The 21,192-nt window shown below is 51.0% G+C and overlaps 2 protein-coding genes across 4 annotated transcripts; one reads left to right on the top strand and one right to left on the bottom strand.

Annotated features, from left to right (window-relative positions):
- Positions 1-4,617: 4,617 nt before the first annotated feature.
- Positions 4,618-10,563, bottom strand: TMEM138 (transmembrane protein 138). 3 transcript variants are annotated; one of them, XM_032879158.1, is made up of 5 exons: positions 10,454-10,563; positions 8,210-8,475; positions 6,810-6,981; positions 5,616-5,691; positions 4,618-5,341 (listed from the first exon to the last, which is right to left on the bottom strand). In XM_032879158.1, the coding sequence occupies exons 2-5, from the start codon at positions 8,335-8,337 to the stop codon at positions 5,229-5,231; spliced, it is 489 nt and encodes a 162-aa protein (XP_032735049.1). In that variant the 5' UTR covers positions 8,338-8,475; positions 10,454-10,563; the 3' UTR covers positions 4,618-5,228. The 3 variants fall into 3 exon arrangements, with proteins under 3 accessions (XP_032735049.1, XP_032735050.1, XP_032735051.1); XM_032879159.1 differs by lacking the exon at positions 10,454-10,563 and adding an exon at positions 9,881-10,062; XM_032879160.1 differs by lacking the exon at positions 10,454-10,563 and adding an exon at positions 9,898-10,062.
- Positions 10,564-14,955: 4,392 nt separating this feature from the next.
- On the top strand, positions 14,956-19,304 carry LOC116880270 (cytochrome b ascorbate-dependent protein 3). Its single transcript, XM_032879157.1, has 5 exons — positions 14,956-15,543; positions 16,619-16,827; positions 17,440-17,594; positions 18,343-18,499; positions 19,130-19,304. Exons 1-5 carry the CDS (start codon positions 15,360-15,362, stop codon positions 19,151-19,153), a joined length of 729 nt encoding a protein of 242 aa, XP_032735048.1. The 5' UTR covers positions 14,956-15,359; the 3' UTR covers positions 19,154-19,304.
- The last annotated feature ends 1,888 nt before the right edge of the window (positions 19,305-21,192 follow it).

The following is a 21,192-nucleotide window of genomic DNA, read 5'->3' as shown; positions in this document are numbered from 1 at the left end:
CAAACCCAGAATCAGCAAATGCCCCAGGGAAAAATCTGCTGCAAACTGTCAGCTCCTTACTTTAGAATTTGGTATGAATCTCCCTACTTTAGAATTTTGGGTCCCTCCACCCTCCTTCCTTCAGTAATCCTCTGAGGCCCTTTAAAAAGATGATTTTTATATTTTATCTGTTTTTTTTTTTTTCTAGTTACTAACTGGAGCACTGGTCAGCCAAAAGCAACTCTGTCCTACTAAGTCTCTAAGCATTTGTAAAATGCTTTTCTTTCCTCTGATTGCCGACTGTCCCCAGGGAGTTAATTTAACATTCCATCTTAAATACACATTCCTACTGCTAAGTGGGGGGTGGGGAGGCAAACGGTTTTATGGCACTTTCCCCATAATCATAGCTGCATATAAAATATATACACATATTGTCAAAGATTTGAAATAAGTGAAATAAATGACTGGGACAGGACTGTGGCAAACTGCGTTCGTCTGTTTTTGGTAAAAATATTTCTGAAATGTTGTATTATCTGAAAGAAGTATATAGGTAAATGCAGATTGTCAGGGAGGGGACGGAGAGGGAACTCAGTGGCTGAGATACAGCAGTGGGAAGATTAATCGCATAAACCTTTTTAAAGCTTAAATTTTATATCACATGAATATATTAACTATTAAGGAAAATAAATACACACACACACATACCCCAGAATTCACAGGGCCCCAAAGTGCCACAAATATTTTGAAGAAACAGGCATTTGGTTGTTCTCAGTAGCTGCAAAGACTACAGAGAACAGTCTAGGCCAGATTCATTCTGGGGCACAGAAAATTTCATCTTCCCGAAATTGTTGTGAGCAAAGGGGAATATAACATTCCTATACAAGCTTCTGTGAAAAGTTTAAAGTTGGATTATTTTTTCATGGATGTGGGTGTAGTAAGCATAGATGATGGTTGCTTTGTTAGGTTTTTTTAGATCACTTGTTCCAATTATAGGATATGGGGCCTTACACGGTTTATTTAACCCTGTACCTTTTCTTTTTAAGTAACTGTTAAAATCCTGAAAGCACAGCTGATTACCTATACAGTCTCTCTTACCCCAGAACTTTATTCCAGTCCTTTAAACCAGGGCTCAGTATACTGTGGCCTGTATGGGGCAGATCTAGCCTATTTTCACACAGCCCTTGAGCTAAGAATGGCTTTACATTTTTACATGGCTAAAAAGAGTTTAAAGAAAAATATTGTGTGACACATGAATAGGATATGAAATTCAAATTTGTGTCCTTAAATAGTTTCATTAGAACGCAGCTACATTCATTCATTGATGTATCATTCCGGCTGCTTTCACATTCTGGCGCAGAAGCAGAGCATGGGCAGGCCCCAGACGGGCAGGTCTGGTTCCAGACCACCACAGCAGAGAAATAACGCAATAAAGCAAGTCAAATTAATTTTTTCATTTCCTAGTGCACATAAAAGTTGTGTTTACACCATACTATAGTCCACTAAAGGTTCACTAGCTTTAGGTCCTAAAAAAAAACCCGACATTTATACCTAATTAAATATAATTGCTGGGGCGCCTGGATGGCTCAGTTGGTTGAGCGTCTGACTCCTGATTTTGGCTCAGGTCCTGCTGATCTCAGGGTGGTGGGATCCAGTCCTGGGCTGCATTGGGCTCCATGCACCACGGGGAGTCAGCCCGAGATTTTCTCTCTCCCTCTCTCTCTCCCCACCACTCTCTCACAAAAAAAAAATAAATCCTTAAAAAAATTAAACTAAATTAAAAACATTGGGGGAGGGTATATGCTATGGTGAGTGCTGTGGATTATGTAAGGCTGATGATTCACAGACCTGTACCCCTGAAGCAAATAATACATTATACATTAATTAAAAAAAAAAAATAATGGCTAGGGCAGCCTTGGTAGCTCAGTTGTTAAGCATCTGCCTCTGACTCAGGTCATGATCCTGGGTCTTAGGATCGAACCCCGCATTGGGCTCTCTTCTCAGTGGGAAACCTGCCTCTCCCTCTCTTACTCCCCCTGCTTGTGTTCCCTCTCTTGCTGTCTCTTTCTCTGTCAAATAAATAAAGTCTTACTAAAAAATTGCTAAAAGATGCTAACCATATCTGAGCTTTCAGTGAGTTATAATCATTTTTTTAAGATATTTACTTGACAGAGAGAGTAAGCGAGCACTATTGCGGAGGGGGGCAGCCAGCAGAGGGAGAAGCCGACTCCCCGCTGAGCAGATAGCCTGATTCAGGACTTGATTCCAGGACTCTGGGATCATGACCTGAGCCAAAGGCAGACGCTTAACCGAGCCCCCCAGGAGTCCCGAGTCGTAAACTTTTTGCTGACGAGGGTCCTGCCTCAGTGTCGCTGCAGCTGCTTCCCGTGAACTTGTATATTACGGCAACTGCCGCTTTCCTTAAACCTCATGACCCAGCCTCCACTAGTTTTGCACTTTTCTTGGGCAGCTTGCCCACCTCTCTCAGCCTTCATAGAATTGGAGTTTGGGCCTGGCTGTGGGTTGCTAGGCATGGTGACGCTGGTTTGAACTTCTACCCAAACCACTCAAACTTTCTCCGTATCAGCAACAAGGCTGCTTTGCTTTGTTTGTGTGAACGCTAGAGCAGCGCTTCTAATTTCCTTCGAGAAATTTCCTTTGCATTCACAGCTTGGCTGTTTGGCCCAGGAGGTCTACCTTTCGGCCCATCTTGGCTTTTGACACGTCTTCCTCAGCTTTTGATTTTAAGTGAGAGACACGCAACTCTTTCTTTCACTTGAACATTCAGAGACTATTGTAGGCTTATTCACCGGCCTCAGCTCAATACTGTTGTGTCTCAGGGAACAGGGAGGCCAGAGGAGAGGGGTGAGATGGGGGACAGCCAGTCGGTGGAGCAGTCAGGACATGCTGAACATCTATGGCCTAAATCTGCTAATATGGGCGTGTTCATTGTGTCCCCCATAGTTACAACAGCAACATCAAAGAACACTGATCACGGAGCCCCATTTTAACAACTATAATCACAATGAAAAGTTTGAAATGGTGTAAAAATTACCCAAACGTGACAGAGACATGAAATGAGCAAATGCTGTTGAAAAACAATGGCACTGACAGATTCACTTAACAGGAGGGGGCCACAAACCTATTTCTAAGAAACACAGTTTCTGTGAAGTGCAAAGCAAGGTGTGCAACAAAGACCATATGGCCCTCAAAATCTAAAATACTTAATATCTGGAGCTTCACAGAAGTTTGCCAACCCCTGTGCTACAGTGCTTCTGAATGAAGAGTTTCACAGCAACTTTCTGACGAGGTGAGACTGAAAGAATGGCCCTCCGTCTCTGTGCCTTTTACCAGGACACTTTGTAGTGCGCTCCCACCCAGGCGCTGGGCTTGGTCACATGACTCCCTTTGACCAATGGGAGTCCAAGAGATACAACACACGCGGGGGCTGGAAGTGAGATTGCACAATGGGGCTCATTTTTTTGTTCCTCTGCTGCTGTCATGTGAATAGACCCAGGCTAGTCCTCCGAGGATGACTCACGAACCAGAACTGCCCAGTCATTCCAGCTGAGACCAGCCTAGGTTAGCCAAAAGCCCCAAATCCCAAGATCATCACAGCTGACCTGGCTGACCCACAGATGACCACAGACACGTGAGCAAGCCCAGCAGAAATCACCTGAACCAGCCCAATCAGCTGAATCCCAAGGCTCAAAAGCCATGTAACTATTCATTGGCACCTGCCGCTGAAGTCTGGGGATGGTCTGTTTCATGTGATTCTGGCAAAAGAACGCTGATACCACGGGCATGTGAAACTTTTAAAAGATTGTATTTATTGATTTGAGAGACAGCGAGAGAAGAGAGAGAAGGAATGGGGGAGCAGCAGAGGGAGAGGGAGAAGCAGACTCCCCACTGAGCAGGGAGCCTGACGCAGGGCTCACTCCTGGGACTCTGGGATCATGACCTGAGCCAAAGGCGGACACCCACCTGAATGAGCCACCCAGGCACCCCGGCACATGAATTTTTAAAAATTTATTTTGCTGGGGTGCCTGAGTGGCTCGGTCGTTAAGTGTCTGCCTTTGGCTCCAGTCATGGTCCCAGGGTCCTGGGATCAAGCCCTGCTTCAGGCTCCCTGCCTGGCGGGAGGCCTACTTGTCCCTCTCCCACTTCCCCTGCTGTGCTCCTTCTCTTGCTCTCTCTTTCTCTGTCAAATAAACAAATAAAATCTTTAAAAAAAAATCTATTGTGCCAAAACAGCCTAAGGAACATTTTTATTCTTCTGAGGGCAGTTTAGGACTCTTCTCAGGGGAGAGCCTGAATAAAGTACAGAAGTCCAGGTGTGTCTGGGTGGCTCAATTGGTTAAGCATTGGACTCTTGGCTTTGGCTCAGGTTATGATCTCAGGGTCAGGAGACTGAGCCCCATGTTGCGCTCTCTGCTCAGCGCACAGTATGTCCTCCCTCTGCTGCTCTCTCCCCACACCCAGGCACATCTGCACATGTGCACACGCGTTCTCTCTCTTGCTAAAATAAATAATTAATTAATTAAATCTTTAAAACAAAAAAACAGAAGTCTGGAACTCTAAGGGTTGGGATGGGGCATCAGACTACATCTCAAATTTCTATAAAAATAGCTTGTACTCATAACGGCATTCAATAAATATCTTTATTTGTTCTGTGGCTCAAGCTGCCCACCCGGTCAAGTAAATGCTAAGGCCAGGACCTGACATGCCTCTTATCTGCAAAGAGATCTAGCTACACAAACAGACTCCACCAAATTTATGGAAAAAGAACTCAATTTATTTCCTATTTATAAAATGTAAAAAAATGCCTTCGTTATAAAATCTAAATGTCTACGGTATGATCAGGCAGGAGCTGAGAAATGTCACTCTTTGCATCCATTAATTATGTTTGGTGCAAAGAAAGCAGGTGCCAGGAGCCCCTCCTGTACTAGGCTAAGTGACAACTTCCCAAGGATCAAGCCTCACAGCCTTGTGTGAGAAGAGGGGTAGAGAGTAGGAAAGGAAAAGGGGCAGAACTGAGGTAGAAGGCCAGGGAGGGTTTTGTACTGAAGCCTGTATTGGGAAACACTTTAATTTGCAAGAGGGAAGATCTTCCTTCTTGACTGTTGAACGTTAAGTGGCCTGTCGTAGGAAAGTCAAGGTGCTTCCTGTGCAGAGCCAACCCCCACCTCACAGAGGCACAAATGTAGCCTCTGTCAGGAGGGAAAGGCATCCATCAGTGTGACAAGCAGCGGTCACCTTTGGACTTGCGTGAACTCCTTGCGCAGCCATAAAGAGTCCTGGTAGAAGCGAGGATCACCCAGTCTCACAGCTGTGCGTTTGTAGAAGTAACAGTATAACACTGCCGCTGTGGACAATAAGTAGGAAAGAAGCTTCAGGGATGCTCCCGAATATTCTTTTCAGGCTAAGAACACAACCTAACAAGGCAGAGGGGCCCAGCCTCATGATGTCCCAGTGACTCCCAGCAAGGGCAGCGGGCCATCATCTCTCCTGTTCTTGTCATGGCTGTTCCACTCATCCCATACTGGCAGTGATGGACTGGGAAAGCCAGGATCACGGCCCTTAGTTGCCTGAGCCATAGGTGGGACCGAAGCGAGGCCTGCGGTTGCTCTGGTCCTTACCTAGTCTCTGGAATACAAATAGCGTTTGAAGTCCGTCTGTCCAGACAAAACGGTTGGAGTTTTTCCAGCGTAAGTTCTGAAGGAGATATGAGTAGACAAGGAAATGTTAGTGACCAGATGAGGCCCTAGCATCTCCAACTTGGTTAGCTGCAGAAATGCGGCCTGGTTTTAAATCAGGCTAATCTCACCCTTCTTCTTTCTTCCCATAACCCCAAGGAGTGTTTCTCAAAGAAGCTTCTAAATTCCCTTTTCCAGTGCAAAGGAAATATCCTTTTAATCCTGAAGGATAGCCTTTTCCAAGGTGAAGTGATACACATTATCTCAGGAGTTCAGTGCGGTCACTGTCTTCCTTTGAAGATCTCAGGCTCAGTTCCTGTCAGATAAAGGCTTACTGCACTCAGGGTTTAATCAGATTAACAGCTTTAGAGTACAAAGTACAAAGCCAGGACCTATTTTGGCCCCAAGAACCAGAGCAGAGACAATCCTCTTCAGGAAGCACCGAGACTCTGGCACTGCTATTTCTTTCCTGTGAGCTCTACTTCTCTCTGTAGAATAACGAGGGTGACTTAATAGAAGGTTTAGTCTTAGAAGACGGCGTTAGTAGAGAAGTGACTAAAGAATCCTGAGGTTTTAATGTGTCCCATCAAGATGAGTACTTGAGAAACAGGTGATACCCAAAGAGATGGAATGATTCTCGAAGCAGGAGAAATCTAGAACCACAAAAACTGGGATCTGCTGTGAGGCCGTGTGGGCACCTTGGAGATGAGTCCTCGTGTGATGGGGACAGAGCAGAGGGCATGAGGCACTAAAGGGCAAGAGGCACTCTTGGCCTGGCCGTTTCCCACAGGACACCGATGTCTAAGAATACCTTGTCCCAACACCCACCTGATGTCCCAACACCCAGCTACTGATGAAACACAGTCACTTTCCTGTGTTACCAGGACTGCTTTGGGGCAAAGGTGAACAGAATATTCCAGAAGTGTCCCCTGACTCCTGGATAAGGCAGCTCTTTAACACAAATGGTTGGGCGGAAGTGCCTCAGGCAACTTGCAGATGCCCAAGCCCAGGCTTCATCACAAATACACGTTTCCTGTCAAGGATTCTGTGAGATATGAAAAAAAATGATGCCGGATTCCTAGAGAAAAGACACTCCTAGCCCCTTAAGGATTCAGGAACTCAGAGCTCCGCTCTTACCATGACCCAGACATGAAGGGAGATGCTGAGGGCAAAGTAAACAGCTGTGAGGATGATGGTCCCTTTGAACTTGTGGAACAGGAGGTTGACCAAGCCAGCCTGGAAGACGAAGGTGTTGAAGAACATGAGGAAAATGATGATGATGTTGAAGAGGATTGCAATATCCTGGATGCTGCAGACATCAAACACAACACAGTCAAATGGGGAGGTCTGTGTGGTCACCCAAGGGCTGGCCCTAGGTCCTAAGGGACACCATGAAATCGGGCCTTCCCTGTGCTCTAGGCCTCTGAAACCACACCCTCCCCCAGGTGGCATGGACCTTGGGCATAAGGTCCGACATAAAGCCCGAACCACCTGCTGGCCCCATCAGTGAGTTGCCGCCCACAGATAAGGCTTTCCAGCTCTGATGCTCTTAACCTTCTAGACACTTGGGAAGAGAAGCTGCTTTCTTCCCCATGTCCAGAAAAAGCCAGCCCTGCCTGTCACATAACCTAGGCCTACCAGACATTTCCATCTAGAGAGATAGCAACACCTTTCCCTTGATCTCTGCACGGCCGGTGTCTTAGTGCCATTCAAGTCTCAGTTCCAATGTCTCCTCTTCCAAAACCCTCCTATAACGCCACTGCCTCAAGGAGCCCTCCCCTCTCCGCCCCACCTGCTTTCCGACCACTGTATGGCATTTGTTACTATTCAAAATTATCTTTAAAAAAAAAAATGGGGGCACCTGGGTGGCTCAGTGGGTTAAAGCCTCTGCCTTCGGCTCGGGTCATGGTCCCAGGGTCCTGGGATCGAGCCCCACATTGGGCTCTTTGCTTTGCAGGGAGCCTGCTTCCCCCTCTCTCTCTGCCTGCCTCTCTGCCTGCTTGTGATCTGTCTGTCAAATAAATAAATAAAATCATTTAAGAAAAAATGTATTCATTGTCTCTTTCTACTTGAGTGGAAATCCTGTGAGAGCAAGAAATTGTCAGCTCTACTACTGCACCTAGAACACCGGCTGGCAGGCCAACGAACAGTTGCTGAGTGAAGGGAGACTGGTTTTCTGTTGGTAACTTGCCTCGTGGAGTCTATAAATCATTGTGGAAGAAAAATGCCAACAGCTTCCATCCCATATATATAACGGATATGACTGCCCTTTTAGCCTGCTGTTCTATAATCCTTTCATGGCACTGTGAGACAATACTTCTACTCACAGGTGGAAAAAATGACCCTCTGACTGCTCCCTGGATCCCAGACCCTTGTTAGAAGCATATAAATACAGGACCTGTGACATGTCTGTGGAGTACCCAAGATACGCGAAATTTTATTTTCCCTGAGATTTCTCTTTAAAATGCGAAATCACAATTGTCAGGGCCTTCAAATGGCTTGGGGCTCAGCTGTCCGGGCCCACCCACTGAACTCACATGAAGAGCACCAGCTGGATGACAGGAGCCATCCGGAGCAGCTCCGAGAAGGAATTGACAAAGAGGTCATAGGACAGCAGGAGGAACTGCAGGGACAGTACCAGGCTATAGTTACTGGTCTGAAGCATCTTCCTTCTGCTTTACTGGGCCCCCAGGGGCACATTCCACAGTTCCCCAGGAGACAGCTCCGGGATTTCTCCCCAGCACCGAGGAAGAAGCACTAGTTCCTCAAATCGGAGCTGTTTTCCTTGCTCTAAGACAAGGGCCTGTTGAGGCAAAAAGAAAAAAAAGAGAGGAGACAGGTGGTTAGAAATTCATTAATACAGTAAATATTTACTGAGGACCTACTACATGCCAGGCGCCATTCCAGGTGCTTGGGATACATCAATGACCGAAACCGCTACCACCTCCCTAAAAACCCAACTACTCACTCCTAGTGGCCTTTACCCTCAAACTTTCTCCATGCCTGGAAACTTCTAACTGCAGAGCTCTTTCTTTTTTCTTTAAGTTTTAATTTATTCATTTTAACTAATCTCATCCAGCATGGGGCTCAAACTCATGACCTTGAGGCCAAGAATCACATGCTCCTCCCAACTGAGCCAGCCATGCACCCCAACGCAGAGCTCTTTCTAACTACTTCTGAGTTCAAAGGAGTCTAGGAGAACTACAAAGAGTGACTGTCTGGTCGTGCAATTAATACTAATTCTAATACTAATTGCAGCAAACCTTTATATATCACTCACAATACACCAGGGACTATTCTTTCTTTTTAAGTTGTTTTTATTAACATAAAATGTATTATTTGCCCCAAGGGTACAGGTCTGTACACATTTCATAGCACTCACCATAGCACATATCCTCCCCGATGTCCATAACCCAGCCACCCTCTTCGTACTCCCCCCCCTTTTTTAAGTAATCTCTACAACCAACCTGGGGCTCAAACACATGACCCTGATCCCCAATATCAAGTCACATGCTCCACCAACTAAGCCAGCCAGGCACCCTGGCCAGGGACTATTCTAAACACTAAAATTCTTTAACTCCCACAATAACCCCATGAAGTAGAAGACACACAATTATTACTCTACACATTTCACAGGTAGGACAACGGAGGCCCAGAGAAGTAAAATAATTTGCTCCGGGTCACACTGCTTGCTAGTAGCAGTGGCAGAGCAGGCATTGGGATTCAGGTAGCCTGGGTCCGGAGTCTGTGCTTTTAACCACTGCCCAAAGCAGCCTCTCCTGTAATAGATGGGCTGACCTGTAACTAGGCGGTAAAGATGTTGGCGCAGAACGGGAAACGGTGCAGGCAGTGCAGAGGAAATAGTGCTCTCCTGCAAAAGTCTATGTTTAAGGTGGTGGCAACACAGTGGCACCAGGTAAGGGGAGCTGGGCCTTTACTTTCATAAATCCCAAGGCCCAGAAGTTGCTCTGCAGGTGTCCCATGACCTCTTCAGCTGGGTCAAATCGATAAACAAATTTCAAAATGCTCTGAAGCCTAACACGATGAGATTAAATGAACGTCTGCAAAATGTTCTACAATTTACGAACTTTTTTTATATTCACCAGATTCCTTAACCCTGCATCCGTCTTGAGAAGCAGCCATTAGTAGGAATATAATGACCGTATAGACAGGGGCTCTGAGAGGTTAAGGAACCGCATCCCCCTCACCTGGTGGAAAGTCCCACCTTCGTGGCCGCGTGATGGCACTTCCTCTGAGCGGAGATTCCGCATTCGTAAACAACACTGACAGCTATCACCTACTACCAGCACCATGACACTCCCGGCGACCTGGACAATTGCCTTTAATGCTCGCCACTGCTCTGCGAAGTGGGAAAGAATGAGCCCCCCCACCCCCCGTTTCACAGGCAAGAGCACAGGGTCAGCGTTCAAGTGCCTCCAGGTCGCGGGGGGGGGGGCAGAGCCAGGCTTCCCAGCGCGGGGTGACACCAAAGAACCACTTCACGGACCCCCACGGCGGGCTGTCGTGAGGTTCGGTGACAGCCGCCGCCGCCAACTCCGCGGAAAGGAAGCCCCTCCCCTCCGCTTTAGGGCAGCAGGGATTCGCGAGGTAACCAAGCCGTCTTCGGTCTGTCCGCCGCTCCCTGCCGCGTGCCCTTTGTCCCCAGAGCAGTTTTCCTCCCAATCCTTCCCAAGCCACCTCAAAACGCGGCTGCCTGGGCAAACAAACAAACAAAACACCCAAAACAGTGACAACAAAAATTCCGACTCTGGTCACCTCACCCAAGCACTCTCGCCTCCGAGACCCAACGTCGGTTGTCATGGGGACGCCGTCCTGGCTTCCGGACACCGGTTTAACTCCCGGAAGTAGATGGCGGACGCGGTCTCCGTTGGTCCCGGGTTAGCCGCCGGTCCTCGGTTTCTCCTCCAAGCTCTGCGGCCGGTTCGGCCGCCATGTTTGGCCTCTGCCGTCCTGGGCCCGCGCCTCTCCTGCCCTCCCAGCGTCGCCGCACCCGGCTCCGGACCTCCCCAGCCGCTGCCCGCGGCCTCCCGCCCACGCCGCGCGCGGCCTTGCTGCGAGCCAGCCCCCGGCGGGAGGCTTCGAGTCCGCCCGAACGAGATGGCGGTGAGGTATCCGGCCGAGCGGTGACGGCGCTCCCCGGGAAAGAAACGCCCGCGTTGGAACTGGAGATGGGAGCCGGCAACCTCGGACTTCATTACCCAGGCGGCCGCGCGCGCGACCGGAAGTGCTGGGTGCCTATAAGAGGGGGAGGCGGCCGTGTTCGTGGGCACTGGGGCTGTGGTGCGGATCGTGTACTCGTGTGTGATGCAGAGGGTTCGTGATTCCATACGCCTGGAGTCCTGGTAGCTGCGGCGCCGGGGGGCGAGAGGCGGGTCTCCGAGACCCCTGCGACGCACTGTGGTTCGGGGGTGAGAAAGAGCTCGGATGGGGAGTCCGGGGATCTGGGTTCGAGTGCTGGCTCTGCTACTGCCTCTCTTCGTGCTGTCGCTACTCCTCACTCGAGCTCAGCTTTCTCTTGTAGGACATGGACCCCGTTGTCCGCGCCCTTCCTTCTGCAGGTGTGGTGTGGTTGTACAGGCACAAAAGCGTTTCGGAAGTCGCAGTCCGCAGGCGGAGCCCCTCGCCCTAATTGTCATCGAAGGTTAGCTAGGACCAACAGCCCTTCGTCCCCGCACAAGAGTCGGGGATTGGGCTCGGGGCTCCTGGAAGGGTTCTCTGGACAGCTGAGCCACACCGGGGCAGCCTGGAAGGTCGGGTCTGTAATCTCTGTGGCGCGGAGGAGCGCCTTGCCTAGCTACCTCCTGACTGTAATTTAGGGGTCCTCGCTCCTGAGCCCCGACTTTACAGAAGCCACGTTTGGACGTGAGGAGTCCTTGGAGCTGAGGGAAGCGAACTGGGAACCTGTGCTAGCTCTGCCACTCAGCGTGGCCAAGTCACTTTCATTCTTTGAGTCCCAGTGATCTTGATCTGTAAGAGAAGAGTTTAGGACTTGAACCCGAAGTCTGATTCTTAGGATTTCCAAAATCCCCACCATTCATCCTGGAAGCGGGGGCAACAAATCAACTTTCTGTTCCTCCATCTATGTAGTTCTAAATAATAAAAGTAGTACTGTAAGAGTTTGGAATAGAGCCTTTTCCTAAGATCAAGGGCTGAATGGAAAGTACCCATTTCTTACACTGGGGCCTGATTTTTTTTTTTTTATATTTTATTTATTTGTCAGGGAGAGACACAGCAAAAGAGGGAACACAAGCAGGGGGAGTGGGAGAGAGAGAGAAACAGGCTTCCGCTGAGCAGAGAGCCAGATCCCAGGACCCTGGGATCATGACCTGATCCGAAGGCAGACATTTAACAGCTGAGCCCCCCAGGCACCCTGGGCCTGATCTCTTTTTACTGAAGCCAGGGAGAAGCCTTTTTGTCAAGGAACTGAGGGGAGTATTAGGTTGGAGAGTACATTTCTTAGATCATGGTTGACAAACTATGACACACCGCCTGCTTGGTTTTTACATTTTTAAAAGAGTAACAGAATTAGGGGCGCCTGGGTGCCTCAGTGGGTTAAGCCTCTGCCTTGGGCTCAGGTTGTGATCTCAGGGTCCTGGAATCAAGCCTGGGCTCTCTGCTCAGCAGGGAGCCTGCTTCCTCCTCTCTCTCTGCCAGCCTCTCTGCCTGCTTTTGATCTCTGTCTGTCAAACAAATAAAATCTTTTTTAAAAAAGTAACAATTGAAAAGGAAAATATTTTCTTTTTTTGTTTTTTAAAGATTTTATTTATTCATTTGACAGACAGAGATTACAAGTAGGCGGAGAAGCAGGCAGAGAGAGAGGAGGAAGGCTCCCTGCTGAGCAGAGAGTCTGATGTGAGGCTTGATCCCAGGACCCTGGGATCGTGATCTGAGCCGAAGGCAGAGGCTTTAACCCACTGAGCCACCCAGGCGGCCAAAAGGATAATATTTTCTGATATGTAAAAATGACATGAACCTGAAATTTCAGTGCCCATAAATAAAGTTTTTTGGGAACATGGCTGTGTTCATTTGTGAAGGTGACTGCTTTTGCACTACATCAGAAGAGTTGATGACATAGTTGGGAGGGAGACTACGGCTTGAAAAGCCTGAAATATTTACCATTCCGGCCCTTACAGAAGGGCAAGCTGACTTCTGCCACAGCCTGGGGCTCTACAAAGTGAAGGCAGAATGAGAAACCAAACAATGGTGAGCATATCCGGAAATCACAGCACAACTTACTTTCTTGGAATCAATGAGAGTATTCTCAGTGTTAGGGTTGAAATTTTCACTGCATTCTTTTCTTTCTTTCTTTTTTTTTTTTTTTAAGATTTTATTTATTTATTTGTCAGAGAGAGAGCGCACATGCACAAGCAGCAGAGCGGCAGGCAGAGGCGGGAGAGAAACAGGCTCCCTGCCGAGCAAGGAGTCCGATGCAGAACTTGATCCCAGAACCCTGGGATCATGACCTGAGCCAAAGGCCACGGCTTAACCGACTAGCCACCCAGGCTTCCTGCATTCTTTTCTTCTTTTGCCCTCTTTCACAGAGGAAGGGGTCATCTTTGTATTGTGAACAGTATAACTTTGCAGCCTTCTGTCAGAAAAGCATCCCCATTGTGAACTCTAAGGCTGTCCCAGGGCAGTAATCCAGGACCTCTTCTAGAAGGGTGGACACAGCCCTTTTGGATTATATTTACTTTGGTTTTTCTTCCCCAAAGGAAAAGGAAGTCATGAAAGATAATTGTCTGATGGAGGGAGCCTGCTGACTGAGTGCTTCATGCTGACTTTCCTGGGCAGGTGACTGAAACATCTGGTGACCTGAAACTTTCTCTGCTCTTACGGGGACTAAGGGGTCACCTCTGAGGCCAGGTAGCAAATCTCTGAGCTCAGTAGTTGAGTCATGAAACTTCTAGGAAGATGGTGGCATTATTTTCCCTTGGCCTTGTGGAAGCTTATTTTATCCCCAGCCCCTTGGATCTTCCTTTCTCAGTGATTACTGCCAATTTGGGTCACATTGTGAGAGTTCAGAGTCTGTTTCTGTGTCATTTGTAGGGGGACACCTGCTGTGGAGAGAGTTGGCACAATATCAGGGTCACCGAGGGGCCTGGGCTGGTGTGGGGGCCACGAGCTTCAGCCTGTAGTTTGTAGCTAGGATGAACTCCTAGGACAACACCAAGAAGAGAAGAATACTTTGCTCTCACAACGTCCTTACGGACATTTCCTCACTTGCCCTTCCAACAACCTATGGTCAAGGAAAAAACAGGAGCCTTGAAACCCAACAGACAAGGGTTTCAAGGGTTTCAGACTGGGTCCTAAGGCTGGTGTTTAATCTTCCTGAGCCTCAGTTTCCTCATCTGTAAAATGGGAATGGTAACTGCTCACAGGAGCTAAGGGGTTCATGTGTTCGTGGGTTCCAGTGGGGCGTCTGCTCATAGCCGCTCTTCAGTATGTTCTTACTAGCATGCATGCCTTTCAGATGAGACAACTGGGTCCTACAAATGCCAAGTGATTTGCTCAAGGCACCCTACTTCATAAGAACTGGAGTCTCAGCCACCGCTCTGTGAGCCTACCGCTACGTCTAAAGGTGAGGAACCAAGTGTTTTATCTCCATGGGCGTTCTTGGCTGTTTCAGGGACTTTCCTCTCCGCTAGCTGGTTCAGACTGAGGGATCTCAGCTGCAGGAGGCCGCACTGTCCCCTCCTTGGTGTGACCCCATGGGACATGGGGACTGCCATGAGAACTGGACCCGTGCTGCCTACACGTCAGGCGAGATCAGAGCCTGCCCTGTGGCTTTTGTGCATTTGCCTGCCAGCCGGCCCTCAGGCCCAGTTGCCTGGTTTGTAAGAGCAGCTGCTCAGGGCCCTAGACATTTGTCTGAAACCGGGGTTGGTGTCTGAGTGTACCAAGGACACAGAGAAATCTCAAAACAAACTCTTGCTTTCTAGACCATGAGTTCTTGCTTCCTCTTTTTTCTTCTGAACTTTCCTCAGAGGAAGAGAAAGCAGAAGTCTCGAGTCTAGGGACATCTGAGGGCTGCTGTCCAATTCAAGGTGTGGAGTGTGGGGACTTCAGAGCCGAGGCCTGATCTTACTTCCGCAAAGGGAGGGTTAGCCCCACAGAGTTCGCCATCTGGCGAAGAACTTTTCCGTAGAAGTGGGCGATCCCAGGACTTCCTCTCAGCTGGCCTGATCGCTATGTATTGGCTCCTTGCACATGATATTTTTGCCTCCTTCTGTCGGAACTGAGGGCCTAGGCATTTGTGCGATCTAGCCTGGGTTTGGACTCCTGTCCCTTGTTGTTTGGTGGGGGACGGTGGTGTGGATTCTTTACCTTTCGGTCCTGTGAAAGGAGGCTAATCCCAGGGCTTTGGGCCGAGAGCCTTGACGTCCAGCCCCTCTCCAGAGCGGGGCCCAGGCCCACGCTGGCCGCACTGTGTGCTGCCAGGTCCTGGGTGGGGCCATCCTTACTGTCCATAACCTGAGGTTAGGCCGACCCAGCACTCCAGGTCTCATGGGGTGCTGCCCAGGCTGGTGGCAGGAGAGCTAAAGTGAAAAGCGCCCACCGTTTCCAGTAAGAGTGAGTTCGGTGTTCCCTGCAGTAGCTGGTGCGTGGGGTGCACTCGAGCCAGCAGGGACGTGTGACTTCCCCTTCTCCCAGGAGCACCTGCTCAGAATGGCCGTGGGGTGGTTCTACTTGTCCTTCTATGCCCTGTGGCTCCTGGGCTTGATGTGCGTCATCCTCACCATCTACTGGATGCAGCTGTGGCACGGGGGCTTTGCCTGGGATGGCACCATTCACATGTTCAACTACCACCCAGTGCTCATGGTTGTTGGCTTAGTGGTGCTCTACAGCGCTGGTGAGTACCCAGACTTCCCCGGGGCTGGCCTTGGTTGCCGTTGGCTTTGCGGCTCTGGGAGTGAGGTGGGGCAGGCTGTCTCCGGGCCCAGGTGTCATTCGCAGGAAGGAGTAGTGAGAATGGGGGCATCTGGGGAGGGTAGCTTTACTCTAGGGCTAGGGGTGGCAGACTTTTCCTGTACAGGGGCAGATGGCAAAGTCTTGGCAAAGCACAGGACCCGTGTTGCAGCCGCTCATCTCTGTTCTTGTAGTGTGAGTAGCCATGGTTAAACCCAAAACATATTCGTGGCCGTGTTCCCATAAAACTTTACTTACAAAAACATGCGGCAGGCTGGATGTGGCCCGTAAGCTGTAGTTTGCTTTAGGGAGCAGGAGTTCGAAGCCTCTCGTGCCCTAGTCAGGTCCTTACACAAGGAAGAGGCTTCCTCCTGCCACTCCCGTCTTTGCCCATGAATTCAGAGCTGGGCCTTGGGGCCCCGGGGGAGCCTCGTTTCCCCACCTGTAAAATGGGAATGATGGTATCGATCACAGCAGCTCATTCTGTGTACTTCTGAAACCTCATCCCGTTTTGTCCTTCCAAGAAGCCTGTGAGATGGGCCCCACCGTTATCCCCATTTTTGAGGACACTGAGGTTTGGAAACAAGATGCCAGATAACCGAGAGGCAGAGCCAGGAGGTGGACGTAGGTCGTCTAACCTTGCTAAAAGTCTGCATTTGTGACCACTAACGTCAGTTGTAAGAATTCACTTAGAAGAAATATTGAACGTGACATTGCTTTTGCAGCTGCAGAAGTGCACACGAGTGCGTGTGTGATGCAGTCAAAGACTGGCAGGTCCCAGAAGCCCACTCCTCCCTTCTTATCACTCCTCCCTTGCTCCCCACCCCGCAACACACACCTCCTTATGGCTGGCTACTATCCCAGCAATGAGCAGGGATAGGAGATGCTGGGGGGGTGTGTGGGGAGTGCTGTGTGCTACCCTCCCCTCCTCCTCTGGTTGGGAGGCCGCGTTCATGCTCTTAACGTTGGGGGGTAGCACGAAAGGGAGAGGCCGGGCCCTGGGATGTTCTCTTCCGCAGCCTCACTGGTGTACCGGCTGCCTCAGTCCTGGGCGGGGCCCAAGCTGCCATGGAAGATGGGCCACGCGGCCCTGCACCTGCTGGCCTTCATCCTAACGGTGCTGGGGCTGGTCGCCGTCTTTCAGTTCCACCGCCGCTCCAAGATCCCCAACCTCTACTCCCTACACAGCTGGCTGGGCATCGTCACCGTTTTCCTTTTCGCCTGCCAGGTGCGTTCTCTCCTTTGGGTTCCCGCTCCCAGCTGGTGGCTGTGGGCTCTGCTCAGGGCTTCCTGTGCACCCTCACCAGACGTTCCCTCTGCTCAGTGCCCGGAGACGGCTCCTCAGGGCGCATCCCAGAGCGCAGGCAGCTTAAATGCCGTAGGAGACTACCGGTTCCCATGCTCATCTGTTCTGCTCTTACCCGGTGTGCTGCCCCTCTGTCGTCGCTGAGTTCACCCAGTCACAGCACACGCCACGCCAACTCTAGATCATCTTTTCCACCTTCCCCATTCCCACTCTTCTTTGAACCAGAAGCAATTCTGGAAATGGCTTCCACATTCTGACATCAGCCCTCTACAAGCGAGGAGTCTTAGGGGCCAGGACTGGAAGGAAACAGAGACCTACAAGGATGGCTGGGCTTTCGGGAGCCTGGGCTTATAACTAAGCATTTTGTGGAACATTCTGGTTTGGCTAAGAAAGCAACCACAGTGCAGAAGCTAGGGGTGGCCCCTGATGGGAGGTTTGAGCTGGGAAAGAAGGGCGGGGGACTACTGCAGGGTAGGAGGTCCCAGTGAGGTGCCCAGCACGGGGCAGTCAGGTCCTTTCTCCCTATGTCCACAGTGGTTCCTGGGCTTTGTCGTCTTCCTGCTGCCCTGGGCGTCCGAGTGGCTGCGCAGCCTCCTTAAACCCGTCCACGTCTTCTTTGGAGTCATCATCCTCTCTCTGTCCATCGCTTCGGTCATTTCCGGCATTAATGAGAAGCTTTTCTTCAGTTTGTAAGTGCAGTGGGGCCCCCAACTGTAACATGGAGGGGGAAGACATGGGGTCTTCGAAAGATGTACCCTGTGAGCATAGGACCTAGCCAAGGGAGGGGAGCCTTTGGGGTTGGGCTTGTTCCTGGTCTGGAAGGTCATGGAGTCTTTAGATGGAGATGGTAAATTGCTCAGCAAACATTTATCTACCATCAAATTGACTCAGTACCTACTGTGCGTATCAAGTACTTAGAGCCTACTAAGTAATAAGAAACTCTTCTAAGTGCCTTAAATTGAATCCTTTAATCATTTTACAACATAGGTACTCTTGTCATTGCCATTTACAAATAAAGGAACTGAGGCACAGAGAGGTTAAGTAACTTACGTAGGGGCACACAGCCAGTAAGTGGCAGAGCCTGGCTTTGAGTCAAGATTACAGCCTGCATGCCTAACCACTACCATCCCCCATTCTTTTCTAGGCGGGAGCGTAGTTAGTGAAAGCAAATAGATATGAGATCCGACTGGGCTTTACGTCTTGGCTGTGCCATTTCCTAGTTCTGTGACTGGACAAGCTCATCCCACCTCTTTGAGCTTTAGTTCCCTCAGCGGGAAAAAGCAGTCTGCAGAGATTTGCTGTGGCGGGAAGGGCTTAGTATGTTAACGTTCCAGGTCACAGATGGTCTTTGGAAGCTTTCCTCACCATCTGCTAATGGTGTTGGGCAAAAACAGGTAGAAAGTCTGTCGAGGGCCCCCATTGTTTTGTCATCCTCAGGAACAACGCCACCAAGCCGTACTCCCATCTGCCTGGTGAAGCCATCTTTGCGAACAGCCTGGGGATGCTGGTGGTGGTCTTCGGGCTCCTGGTGCTCTATATCCTCCTGGTTTCATCTTGGAAACGCCCAGAGCCAGGGACCCTGACTGAAGGACAGGTACGGGGTCCTAGTCTCCCATTCCAGGTTGGGGTAGGGCCAGGTCTCGAGAAGGGTCCCCCAGAAAAGGCTTGGGCCTTGCCGGGAAGACCACTCAGTAGTGTGGTGGGAAAGCCAGTGGCTTGAAGGTGGGGTTAGTTTGGCTGATGGGGCCCACGGGTGTCAGCGCAGCACACCCCAGCAGCTGCTCGGGCTTGGGGGCTCCCGGAACCTGTTTCTTGGGAGAGGACAGGTCTTTCTGCCCCTCCCCAGATTCCTGTGGTTTCACGAGAGGAAAGTGTGGCCTTTTCTCCCCCAAGGAAGGGCTTGGGCATGATGAGCCGGTGTCATAATTTCTACTTTTCCAGCCTTGGGGCTAGTCTTGTGAGGCAGGATTTATCTAGCAGGCCGAAGGGGTGAGTGCTTGGACTAGGTGTCGCCTGCTCGTGGCCATCAGGCACCTGAAGGGTGTAGTGAGGGGGCTTGCCTATCAGGCCAAGGGGCTCTGGGGCTTCCCTAAAAGACATGGCTTGGGCGGAGAACGTTCTGCAGGTCGGGGGTCTATCTGAGCCACTCAGGCCTGTGGGACTCCTGCACGTTAGGGCCGTGCTGAGGAGATGCCGTTAACCCCGTGCCTGCCTGTCTTTCCAGCCCCTGTTGCGTGATGGAGAGTGACACGGGAAGGGGCAGCCAGGAGCAGGTGGAGGTGCTGTCCTGTCCCTCAGCAGCTCTGCTCTGCCTGGGGCTCCCGTCTGGTTTCAGCAACCGATCGCCTTGGGCTCCGGGCCCAGACCTCTTCGTGCCTCCATGTGGGGCCCACTCCCTCCGCCACTGTGCTGCCCGCTGGCTTCGCTTGGCAGCCTGGGATTCTGTCCTCCTTCCTGGCCTCAACTTCTAGGTTCTTCATTTACATACGCCCCCCTCCCCCAGCCCACAGCTGCTCCTGCCGCCCCTGCTCTCCGTGTGAAGTCAAGCTCATTTCCCCTTTAGACCCCTAGGACGTGGTAGGAGATCTGAGCCAGGACTCTATCGGCATGTGCAAAGTGAGGGAGGCAGCGAGGTCCAACAGCTTCCCCTTAGAGTCCTGCCTTCCATTTGGGCCGCCCCCACCGTGGGCTGGGCATCAGCCGCCGTTACCTCCAGCCGCCCAGCCAGGCATGAGGCTGGGCACAGACATCTCGAGGTGACGGAAGGAGAGTGGGGAGAATGGCAGTCGAGCGGGTTCCTAGAGAAGTCGGGGAGCTGACTGCTCTTTGCCGTTCTGTCTCATGTCGCCACATTCCCTGTCTGCCTGGGCTGACTGGGTGGCTCCCCTTTGCTGCTACAGCCCTGGCCTAGATTCTGGCCTTTGCTTATGACCCCTGCACGCACCGGTCACGGCCAGGCAGCCCAACGAACCCTGGTAGCCTGCTCTCCCAACAACAGGCTGTCCCCAGATGTCCTGGAGCACTGAGCCCCAGGGGGGCCTCACACTTCCTTTGCTGCCCCTCCCTGGACCAGGACTCCCCGGCCTGTCCCCGGGCAAGCTGGCAGAGCCCCAGCCCAGCTGATTTTCACTCTCCAGCTTACCATGAAACAAGCCAGAGCTGTGATGCACCATGCCTAGGGGATCCCTGGGGCCACAGCCACTTTCCAAGGTGCTCCCTGCTGAGTATCGGGCTGCCTCATGCCAAGGCCAGACCTGGTCTCCTGTTATTCCAGGGGGTGAGCAACTGCTCGCCTCTCGAGAAGCTGGGCTTGGGGTGCTGTGCCTTCCCGCCCTAGACCCAACGAGCCCTGCCAGGTCCCAGGCTCCATACTGCCGTCCTTAGTGACAAGCAGCGGGCGCCCGAGGGCTGGGGTGCACTTCCCCTGGCGGGTGGAGATGAGGCCGACTGTCCACCCCAACCCCACGTGGCCTGATGGCAGGACTGACTGGACTTCCTGAGGGGATGAAACCTTTGAAGCCATTGGGATGACTGCCACACACCTCAGTCAACATGACCAGCACCCCTCTTTCCTGTAACCCGAAGCTCGATTTCCATTTATCATGTTTTTGAGAATCAAAGCCTTCTCTACTGTGCTGACGTGACATGGTGGCTAAATGAGCTCTGAGAAACTTATTAAAAGCCTCTGGACAGTTCTGCCCCTCATCCTGGGGAGGAACAAACCCAAAGGCACCAAAAATCCCGTGACTGTCCTGGAACCATATGTGACTCGTGGTCTGTGTGGGTGTCCTTAATAATGAAAGCTTCTGAGTACTGGGTTATCTCACAAGGAAGGAAATGCTTCCTGTTTTATAATCTGGAACTCAGAAAGGATAAGTGACTTGGTCACTGGTGACTGAGGTCCCTCGGGTAGGAAATGGTAAAATCGGGATCCACAGACCAGATGTTTGTGCCAGTCTCCTTCCCAGATGCTGGGTATGTGCATTCTGTGCACACTGATAACCATACCCAGCGATCTGGGACCCAGGGTGCACACCCATGGGGAAGAGGGGGCCCTGGGCCCAGGGACTGAGGGCGGCTGCAGTCAAGTTTGGGCAAAGAAAGTGATGGAGAGCCCCCTTCCTGTGGCCGACACCTGGCAGTGGAGCAGATGACCCAGGAAGAGCTGGGGGCGGACACTGGTGGTGATAGTGACTCTCAGACAGTAAGCACTGGCCTGTGCTGGGGGCTTCACCTTCATCAGTTCACTTCCGTGCTCACCCCCGCCCCCTTGGGATACTGTTCTGA

Source organism: Lontra canadensis, unplaced genomic scaffold (assembly GCF_010015895.1).
Source record: "Lontra canadensis isolate GAN:19392208 unplaced genomic scaffold, GSC_riverotter_1.0 scaffold66, whole genome shotgun sequence".
NCBI classification, from domain to species: Eukaryota; Metazoa; Chordata; class Mammalia; order Carnivora; family Mustelidae; genus Lontra; species Lontra canadensis.
The sequence above is the reverse complement of the archived record's forward strand: the minus strand, read 5'-3'. Positions and strand labels throughout refer to the sequence as shown.

Coding starts and splice junctions, on each gene's coding strand:
- LOC116880270 (XM_032879157.1), top strand. CDS start 15,360: ATGGCCGTGGGGTGGTTCTACTTGTCCTTCTATGCCCTGTGGCTCCTG. Junction 17,595..18,342: donor GAGAAGCTTTTCTTCAGTTT/GTAAGTGCAGTG, acceptor TGTCATCCTCAG/GAACAACGCCACCAAGCCGT. Junction 18,500..19,129: donor GGACCCTGACTGAAGGACAG/GTACGGGGTCCT, acceptor CTGTCTTTCCAG/CCCCTGTTGCGTGATGGAGA.
- TMEM138 (XM_032879158.1), bottom strand. CDS start 8,337: ATGCTTCAGACCAGTAACTATAGCCTGGTACTGTCCCTGCAGTTCCTC. Junction 5,692..6,809: donor CCCTTCATGTCTGGGTCATG/GTAAGAGCGGAG, acceptor TATCTCCTTCAG/AACTTACGCTGGAAAAACTC. Junction 5,342..5,615: donor ATTTGTATTCCAGAGACTAG/GTAAGGACCAGA, acceptor TATTGTCCACAG/CGGCAGTGTTATACTGTTAC.